This window comes from Pollicipes pollicipes, unplaced genomic scaffold (genome assembly GCF_011947565.3).
Source record: "Pollicipes pollicipes isolate AB1234 unplaced genomic scaffold, Ppol_2.1 Scaffold_7261;HRSCAF=8764_pilon_pilon_pilon, whole genome shotgun sequence".
In the NCBI taxonomy this organism is placed as follows: Eukaryota; Metazoa; Arthropoda; class Thecostraca; order Pollicipedomorpha; family Pollicipedidae; genus Pollicipes; species Pollicipes pollicipes.
Genome location: NW_023597054.1, coordinates 39,433,306 through 39,441,924, shown reverse-complemented (window position 1 = coordinate 39,441,924; position 8,619 = coordinate 39,433,306). Strand labels below are relative to the sequence as shown.

At 51.3% G+C, this 8,619-nt stretch overlaps 1 protein-coding gene across 3 annotated transcripts; it reads right to left on the bottom strand.

Annotated features, from left to right (window-relative positions):
- Positions 1-254: 254 nt before the first annotated feature.
- Positions 255-5,711, bottom strand: LOC119112994 (nuclear transcription factor Y subunit beta). 3 transcript variants are annotated; one of them, XM_037237304.1, is made up of 6 exons: positions 5,598-5,711; positions 3,729-3,833; positions 2,987-3,117; positions 2,234-2,431; positions 1,963-2,020; positions 255-1,416 (listed from the first exon to the last, which is right to left on the bottom strand). In XM_037237304.1, the coding sequence occupies exons 2-6, from the start codon at positions 3,793-3,795 to the stop codon at positions 1,313-1,315; spliced, it is 558 nt and encodes a 185-aa protein (XP_037093199.1). In that variant the 5' UTR covers positions 3,796-3,833; positions 5,598-5,711; the 3' UTR covers positions 255-1,312. The 3 variants fall into 3 exon arrangements, with proteins under 3 accessions (XP_037093199.1, XP_037093202.1, XP_037093201.1); XM_037237307.1 differs by having other exon boundaries at positions 3,729-3,811; XM_037237306.1 differs by lacking the exon at positions 5,598-5,711 and adding an exon at positions 5,391-5,485.
- Positions 5,712-8,619: the final 2,908 nt, after the last annotated feature.

The following is an 8,619-nucleotide window of genomic DNA, read 5'->3' as shown; positions in this document are numbered from 1 at the left end:
TTACTCCCGGAGCAAAATCATGCGTCGCGCAAACGGACCGCGTAATCCGAAATCACTTTTAAACGTAGCTGCTCGAGATCCTCCTTTAACCGACACTTCCGAGTGTTTTGCCAAAGGGATATTTTGCGTGTAAAAACCCAACATTAAAAACACCCCATCCATTAAACATGCCAGCCGGATGTCCTCGTGGATTCCGTGTCATCAAGTTAAGTGGAATTATCGGTATAAGACTAGATAAGATTGCAAAAACCAACCTCAAAAAACAGATGCCATTTATTGTTATTTAATATGTTCAAATCGATCGCAGGTACTTCAGGTGTCTGTCAAATTACCGTCAACCGAAGAGTAAAACCCGAAGCTTTGTGAGGTGAGTAACGCAACATCGCCAAATTTGCCAACAGCCTGCACAGAACCTCACAAAACCTAACTTAGGTGACATTGGTTGGTGACCAAAACATCCTTTGCACAAGCAAGATCATCTTTTAAGTAATGGTCTAAAAGACCAGTCGATAAAGTCACCACGGCAATGAACACTGGGAACAATAGAAACACATATTACAAGGGAGCAGCGATGCCTCTCGGGAAATGAATCCCTTTGACGTGCTCCAAACTCTTTCTTACGGCTATGATCTAATAGCCTGAACACCACACAGGCGAGGGGACGCAAACAACGTGCCCGGCGACAGCCGCCGTTTTTGCCTTCACAAACGTATACCGCCTGTCCTTAACGACACAACAGTGATGATAAAAATGGTCGACCGGCCTGCTCTGCCGCAGGACCCGCCGCGGCGTCTCGTCAGGAAGCCGACCGGCCTGCTCTGCCGCAGGACTCGCAGCGGCGTCTCGATCAGGAGGCCGACCGGCCTGTTCTGCCGCAGGACTCGCCGCGGCGTCTCAATCAGGAAGGCGACCAGCATGCTCTGCCGCGGGACTCGCCGCGACATCTCGATCAGGAGGCCGACCGGCCTGTTCTGCCGCGGCGTCCCGGTCAGGCGGCCGACCAGCCTGTTCTGCCGCAGGACTCGCCGCGACGTCTCGATCAGGGGGTCAACCGGCCTGTTCTGCCGCGACGCCTTGATCAGGCGGCCGACCGGCCTGTTCTGCCGCGGCGTCTCGATCAGGGGGTCGACCGGCCTCGTTACTAGAAAGCCCTTGGAAAAGCTGGCGAACACCACTGCCCATGTCGGCGCGTTCGACCCGCACGGGGCTGCGCGCGCATCATGGTGGTGCACCGCTCGGCCGTTTGGCAACCGCGACGCCCCTGGCGTCAACAATCCAAACCACACTTCACACTTGGCTTGCAGATGGCGTTTCAGTTGAGCTGAAACTGCTGATTGCCGTACGTTGTGTAGATCATTCCACCCGTCGCTCCGTTTGCAGGAACGGTCTCGCCCAACGACTCCAACGCTGACGTGGCTGAGGAAAGCACGGAAGCAATTAAACTGCATTCTTCCACAAAGCTACGGGGGTCTTATATGCGCACTGACATTCGCGCCGTACCACGGCGTAAAAATAATATCAAAAGCAGCATGGATGGCTCACCGATCTCTTTCACATACTGTGTTCACACAACGCTGAAATGATCGCTTAAACATTCGTGTGGCCACCAAGATAAATACTTCGCAAGACTATCATACCAGTCAGCCAGTCCGGCGAGACCGCAGGTCATCAGCACCGCGCTGCCCGTCACGCGGGTGACAGGAGCGAGCACACGCTTGGCGTGGGGACATCCGACCGGAGTCGGCCTCGTCACCACAGCCCAAGTTCGTCACAAGGAAGCTCGCGCTTGGCCTATCATGAGGTCAAGGGCCCTTACAAAAGGGTCCAGGTCGAAACATGAACCATTTACAGTTCCGGTCCAGAACATGAGTATCATAAACATCATGCTCAGAACAATCGTGGTCATAGACAACCCTTTTTAACTTCATATGATAAGCCCAAAAAGCCTGCTGCACAACTTACAGAAGTGCGGTTCGTCCATTTCGTCGTACTGCTCAGGCAGCTTGTCACCCTTCATGGACTGAAAGCAAACACCACATCAGCCGAGTCAAGCTGGGCTATGCCCACGTACCGGGACCGATCTACATGGATATCACCAGAAACAACCAACAAGAAGACACTGACAGACCTTTAACAACTCATTGTTGAACACGGCATGTGCAAGCACGACGTAGACATTCCACATCGCCACACTAATGGCCACAGAAACTCGGACCTGGCTTCGGGTGCGTACCTCCCTGTACTTCTGCAGGTAAAGCTTGAGCGGCTCCACGTAGCTGTCGAAGCCCAGCACGGACATGGCAAACAGCAGGTCCTCGCCGTTGATGGTCTTGCGCTTCTCTTGGTGGCAGCGGTCGCTCGCCTCGCTCGTCACGAAGCTGACGAACTCGGACACGCACTCTTGCATGCACTCACGCGATTCCTTGGCGATCTGAAACCAGTGGTGCAACGTCCCGACTGACGTCAGGTGGTGCTGGTGCACGGAGGGCCCATCACCAAGGCCGGCCTCACACACACTGGATACATTCGACGGGCCAACCCGAGTGCGCTAAATATAAAATCACACTTCACGCCGACCGGTGGCGTGGTTGTGTGTCATCAAGTGAAGCAGCTTGTTAGATTCATAGCTACAAACTACGCTATGGGGCGTCCAAACAGCAACGGTAAATCGCTGCAGCTTTCTGAACATGACAGAGCAGCTGAATTTGACTTCAGTTGGAAGTTAGATGCCAGAGAAACTGGATTGGAACGAAATGACATTTCTTAATTGAAAGTTAACCAAAGGTCCTGATATGTGCCGTGCTTCGGCACCGGCACGAACCGTCCCACAACTATGTCCGACAGGGCTAAACACCACAATGTAAGGCAGAACGTTTCGGACGACGTCATACACAGCTGTTGTCACTCGAGTAGAGTGGCAGCTGAGAACCGATTCGCGCCCGCCTGACCCTGACCGCCACCGGCCAGTCCTGACGGCCGGTCCCACCTTGCCGTTGGGCGGGATGCCGCGCTTCATGATGCGCGCCACGTTGGCGATGGGCAGGAAGCGGTCCTGCTCGCGCAGAATGTTGCTCGGCTCGCCAGACTTGGAGCCGCCGGCGCCGCCGTCGCCGCTGTCTGTCGGCCGCATACGGCAGGGTGAGAGGGGTGCGCAGAGGACGCCGGTGCGGTCCGCACGAGCTCCGGGGTACCGTGACAACGCCCGACATGCTTCGGCCCGCGAACACACGGGCGAAAAGACGCACGAACAGACGGGCAAAGGACACACGAACAGACGTGCGAAAGGACACATGAACACATGGACGAAAGAACGCACGAACAGACGGGCGAAAGGACACACGAGCGCACGGGCGATAGGACATACGAACACACGGGCAAGAAGGCTGCGCCAGTCGCACGCAATACCGGCCAGCGGGGCTGAGGCCTGCCTCAGGTGACGCTGTGCCGGGGACTGAACGCCGGACCCACACAGCACCTCAAACGTCAGTGAGTACAATGCGGTCACGTGACCTTCTGAGCTAACACATAAAAGCTGATTGCCTTAAACATCATATGGTCCAGACCTGCACTGAGCAGGACACCAAGTTGTTTTCAAGTTAACTAAGCAGTCCAGAATATTTCTGCTTCCCGCGACTTGCCCACGCTGTTCACAGTTCAGTCACCGCACACCACGGGCGCAGTCCGGCCGACGGCGGTAGATGGGGCGGCGTCCGCCGTGGGCCACCCACCGTGATCCCCGCTGTCCTCCAGCATGTACTTGCTGTCGGCGATGAAGTCGGACCCGTCGCCATCCATCGCTGCCAGCGGCGACCTTGCAATGGCAGAAGCAGCACCTGGAGCGAGTGTAGCACCCAAGATGCAGACATAATGACAACATGATGCAGCAACAATACCAGTGATAAATGTACTATTTGTGGATCAGTGACTGATGAATAAGCAGCCACTTTTTGGCCACAAAAATGAACTCCAAAAATCATCTCTAACAGAGAATGGAATGCAGTAGCTTACATGCCTGTGGTATAGAAACATTTAGCAATCATGCACTTGCTTTTGCCACAAAGGAACCAAAACTCTGGTGAAAACTTCAGAAATACTGATGTGAGAAGTCAAAGCTGCAGGGAAGTGTTCACTTGATGTCACTAAACTACTGTGAAGCCCCACACAGTAGTAACACCCATGGACAAACAAAATGTCTAAAATATTGTCTTTTTTCAGTAACATGGACATACACATACCACTGTCCAAGACCAGGGTGCCATGTGCCACTCATTTTCCCTGGATAGGGAAAATCTCCTAACAGTATCTCCTAACATTGGTCATACATTTAACAATCATTACTTGTTTTTACTTGTATCTTGTACTCTACTGAAACAGCACTTTACAGTAAAGATGATGGCGTGATAAGACAGGTGAGCTCAGATTGTTGCCCATGCAAATCATGACTTGCCCCTCCAATCTCTGTGATTAACCATGTCTGTGGCCACAACCATGCTTGGTACAGAGCAAGAATATCAAATTTTGTAAATTATTGGGAGACCAAACAGCAAAAGTCCACTGACCTAGCATCTCCAAATGTGTTTCTCAGTGAATTGGAATCCCCATTTTGATACAGAATTACCTGTATTTGCATTCCCTATATACTTTTTGAAGTTTTTTATTCAAGCAGCATTGCAGTCACTGTCAGCAAATAATGCCCACAAGCATTGAGCCCATTATACTTTTTGTCACTTTTTAAAATATTTCAGAAAGATAAATTTAGGGCTTAAACTAATATTGGAAGGGGGAGAACAGCCAAACAATGGCAAGACCAAAGCCTGCATAAGATGGCACAAATTGACAGACTTGTTACAATGCCGGTCCAGGAAATCCAATATGGCCATGTCCCTCCTGAGATGCTGTAAACCATTAAGTTAATGCCTGGTGTATTGTTTGGTTTTAACAGTCAGCAACCATTTTGGAATGCAGACTCTCCATTATATACTGACACTTCAGCCCTCTCCAGATCTAATGCTACATCCAAACCTGTCCAATAGCAAAAACTGTCTGCAGGGAGTTGGCAGCTAACATACAGCTACTTTCAGTTCTAACTGAACTGCAATGCCCATTCTCTCCCATGTTCTTAATCTAATCACAGTTGGCACTTCACAATTTGGAGGCACAACATATGTTTTGTGCACCCTTCCTGTGAGCATCTGTTGAAATCAAGCGAACAATGGCAATTTTGAGTCACTTAACCACCCCTAAGCATCACGCTCATCTAAGGGAAGTACCTGATTCAAATTTGCATTCAGGTTTAGAACATGTTTTGGGGTTTGGCAATGGTGGTGACCACAGGGCAGGAGCAGATTGCCTGAAACACCTGGTGATCTAGCATTCCATCACTTCCCAACCTCAAATACGCAGAGAGATGTTTTCCGTCAGGTGATGGGTTGTATGCATCCCTCGATCGCTCCTTTTCTCCCATTCCCCGACACACAATCCTCGCCAATTGCACGCAGGCAGTCAAAGCTTTTCGTTTCCCGCCACAGCAGTCGCAGCCAATGACGCCAGAAATTATATCGGCTAAAGGGCTAATGAGCCTATCAAAAGTTGCTTACCAGTCAGGAGAGCCGAAATGCAGCTCCGATTGGTGTGGTCGACGAAATCCTCACTCCTGAATGGACAGCTCGCCCAGGCGCTTCTCGACGGTTGGTTGGTGGACGGGGGCTCCCGCTCACCACTCACGGACGAGGAAGGCGACGCCGCCGCCGCGTCCGCCGCACGGCGAGCGTGGTGCAGTGGCGGAGTCAGTACGCAGCGAGAGTTGGTTGGCGAAAATCTCCTTCCAAGTGCGTTTAAGAACAAATGTCTTCTTGCATAAAACTTCATCATGTGGATATGCTAAGGTGTAGAGTTGTAATTTAGGAGAAAGAGCATTCATAACACATGCACACTTTTCACCAATATAATAATGCCTGGCTGCGCCTCTCCGTGGATCGATCCGGCGACAAACAACGGGGCCTCGAAATGCCAACCTAGCGTGCTTCATATGTCGAGGTTTAGTACGGTTCCAGTTACTTCCTGTCAAACAACTTGCGCGTCAATCATGGGTTACAGAACTGAAGCGAAGGCACGAAGCAGTAAGAGTGTGCATTTCTGAAGATGAAATGCCACATTACGTAGCTTCACGTGATTCAATGCTATTTTGCGGGCTTGTTTTGTAAAAGGAAGTTGGTGCAGCTGATGTACCCCTCAAATCACCAGCGTAGGACCCCGCAAATTAAAAATTTCCGTGTACCCTGCTTTTTTTCCTCCGCAAACTGGTAGACGAGGTTGTTCTGAGCCCAATAGGCACCTATGTTTGGAAGTCTCAGGTCATTTAGGTCACAGGGTCATATAGAAGGAAGGTGCAGGTCATGAAACTTTTGTTGTCCCCCACCAACATTGATTAATCACTTGATAGAACAGGTTTACCCTCCTACTCCAGTGTTGGGTCCAGAGGGGGCCGGGGCACGGGGTCATGATCCCTGGCTTCGAAGTGGCCTATTGGCTCTGAGGGGGCCCACAGCAGCTCGAACGGACGCAGGGTTTTCACACAAAACACCCAAATTGGACGCCTTGGAGCCTCCAGTTGACCGAGAGCAGCGGCAAGCGAAAATAAAGAATCCATACACTAACAAAACTATCTGATTCTCCGCTATTGAAGATGCTCGTGTCTGGGGAAGTTTAAGCTCTCATAACGACGTCCAGAGGTACTATGGTGATGCCGAGAACCCTTTAAATGTCCACTCTCCGGGGCGCTCCGAGCGCCGGGGAGCCTTCCCACGTTGCCCTTGACTTATTTGCATTTGCTCGGAAAGACCTACAAGTGTTGGAGCTCTACATGCTAACCCGCCGGTGCGCTCTTGGTTGATCAGGGGCCTCCAAGGAATCTTTCCATTCGTCCGAAAGGCTCTACACGCTATTGCTGTGGGTCTCACATGTTAATCTACCTGGATATTGTCGGTAGTCCAAGGTCCTTCACATTAGTCTCGGGTCCTGTACACGTGCTCGAAGAGCCCTGTGCTGTTGCTGGAGGTCATGTAAGTTAACCCACCGAAGCACTCGATGTTCAGGGACCCTCAACATTGGTCTAAAAGTCTTTCCATTTGCTCATATCTGCGGAGGACCCTACATTCTTGTCGGGCGCTCTATATCAACTTGCCTGGGCATTCTTGATCGCACAGGGGCCCGTCACATTGTATCACACCCCACTTTTGCGCGGAGAACCCTGCGCAGCTGTCACCATATGCTCATCTGTCAGGCACGGGACCGCTTAGGGGCCCTCCATACTGGTTTTGGGTTATCGCCATTTGCTCTGAGGGCCCTGCGCGCTGGCTGGGGCCCGAGATGCTGACACGCCAGGGCACTCCCGATCGTTCAGGGGCCCACCACAGTGGTCTCGGGTTCTCTTGCTGGCTCGGTGACCCTACACTGTTGACTGATCTGTGCTGACCTGTCGCGGCACCCTCGATCGCTCGAGTGCCGTGGCTATTGGTCTTGGGTCTCTCATTTTTCGGAGGGCCCGAGATATTGCCGGGGCCCTTACGTACTAATCAGTCGGGGCACTCTGGATCGCTCCAGGGCCCTCCGCACTGGTCTTGGGCTCTTTCCATGAGGTCAGGGAAACCTTTCTCTGCTGCTGAAACGATCTAGAAGAACCAAGGTTAAAGCTCCCACATCTGCTCACGAGCGCCAGCACTTTTACTTGTGGTGTTATGCCTGCGTGCGTATGCGGGTCTGGCTGAATTAACTAACGTAGACCTATACAATGACGATTTTCCCTGACGCCTTAGCCCGAGATAGCAGCATCCGCATTTGTTTCGATGACCGCATTTGTTATTATCCATCAGCTGATCGCAACAGCTAGCCAGCTAGCTGTTGGAAACCGGCTAGCCGCAAACAATCTTGGGATCGAATGTCTTATTTTATTTTGATAGTATTTGGCAGCCAACGTTAACTATCTGCATCTTCTTCTAAATACTTAGCTTCAAAATGGCAGGATCCGTGATGATCTAAAGAAAACGAACACGCTCCATGTAGGTGCATTGCACGACATGTGGCTTTCGAGGGCTGCGCGCAGGGAGGTGGTTTTCGGTATAAAAATAGCAAACACGGGAGGCTTTCAATCTGATGTCTGAAATCCGACGATTCTTTGGAGCGGATCCCAACACTTAAGTGGGTCCAACAGTATAGCGTGGCCCGTCTCCCCCCTTCCTTGACGAAATCCCGGATCCGCCACTGACCTAGGCCATGTAAAAAACGGCTCCAGTTTACACACTACTGAATTGAGAAAAGTGCGGGGAATCAAAATCTACCATTTCAAAGGTCCGCAAACTATATGCCAACTCGTGATCACGTTATCTTTATGTTATCTGTCACGCCATATTTACGTCACATTATAAAGGAGACTAAGTTGCATTCATTCATTTGACCATCGAAGCGGTGTTCAATCCAGTACCGTAGCCAAGGAGATGGGCAGCTTTTGGACTAATGCCCCCCTCCCCTAGAAGTGTCGGGCCACGAGAACCCAAGGGACTGAAGGTCCTGATGGGTATGTTTCGGCTGTTTAAGACGCTCGTGCGGTTCGAAAACATAAAG